Source organism: Oryx dammah, unplaced genomic scaffold (genome assembly GCF_014754425.2).
Source record: "Oryx dammah isolate SB20612 unplaced genomic scaffold, SCBI_Odam_1.1 HiC_scaffold_4, whole genome shotgun sequence".
Lineage (NCBI taxonomy): Eukaryota > Metazoa > Chordata > Mammalia > Artiodactyla > Bovidae > Oryx > Oryx dammah.
This window is the reverse complement of record NW_024070188.1, coordinates 6,175,066-6,176,105: the sequence shown is the minus strand read 5'-3', so window position 1 is coordinate 6,176,105 and position 1,040 is coordinate 6,175,066. Positions and strand designations below refer to the sequence as shown.

The window sequence follows — 1,040 nt, the reverse complement described above, 5'->3', positions numbered from 1 at the left end:
ACACTATCATTCAACTCGGGCAGGGTAGCGCGATCCCGAGTTTGCCCAGCGTGAGAGTGCTCTCTGCGTGTAGTGTCTGTGCGCGCGCGTGAGAGCGAGACCCGTCCTCGGGGCATTTCCCCTCTTTGGGCAGTTTTGCTTCATTTGTTTCCTATTTCTGCTACAGAGAAACTAACTTCCATCTCAGCCCCAGCCAGCGGCCGCTGAATAGAGCCTGTGCTGCGGCTCCGTGTGCGTCAGATTCCTCCGCGGAGCCGTGCCCGGCCCCCCTTGCTCGCTCGCTCGCTCGCTCCCTCCCTCCCGCGATCGGCCTCCACAGAGAAAGCGCCTTCCAGCCAACCGGCGGCTCCGGCTCCGACATCTTCGACTGGAAATAAATAAATAAATCGCACCTTCGGCCCGGGGAGCCGCGGGCTGGGGTCTCGCCGCGCCGGGTTGTGGGGGGCGCCGGGGCCGCGGGCAGGCGGGGCGGGGGGCGGGGGGTCGGAGGCACTCTTTTTTTTTCTCCTCTGTGCCGGGGAGTGGTGGGGGCGCGGGCTGCGGGCCGGCCGAGCCCGGGGCCGCGAAGGGCTGCGGACTCCTTTCTGCGGCGGAGGGATCCGCGGCGGAGGAGGCGGGCGGGCGGGCGGCTGGAGCCGCTTGCCTGAGAGTTGTTGTTTCCTCCTCCTCCTCCTCCGCCTCCGCCGCCGTCGCTTGAATGGTGGAGCCGAGGTTCGGGCTCGTGAACACACACTGACAGCTATAGGGCAGGCGGCGGCCCCGTCCCCGCTTCCCCTCGGCGGCGGGGCGTCCCGCCGGCGGCCCCGAAGTGACCCATAAACATGTCTCGTGAGAGGAAAGGCCTCTCGGAGCTGCGATCGGGTAAGTCGGGGGGCTCGCCGGGGCCGCCGGCGGCGGGGGGCGATCCCGCCCGCGGCCCCCCGCCCCCCGCCGCCGCCGCCCGGCCGCTCAGCCTGTGTGTGTCTCCCCCCCGTGTCCCTCTCTCTCCCGCGCAGAGCTCTACTTCCTCATCGCCCGGTTCCTGGAAGATGGACCCTGTC

The 1,040-nt window shown here is 69.2% G+C and overlaps 1 protein-coding gene across 1 annotated transcript in view; it reads left to right on the top strand.

The window, feature by feature from the left end:
• Positions 1 to 591: 591 nt before the first annotated feature.
• Positions 592 to 1,040, top strand: part of LOC120862909 (pleckstrin homology domain interacting protein) — a 124,433-nt gene continuing 123,984 nt past the window's right edge. The window contains exons 1-2 of the mRNA XM_040239072.1: positions 592 to 861; positions 996 to 1,040. Coding sequence (XP_040095006.1) covers positions 822 to 861; positions 996 to 1,040 — 85 coding nt within the window. The 5' untranslated portion in view covers positions 592 to 821. The remainder of the gene's footprint in view (positions 862 to 995) is intronic.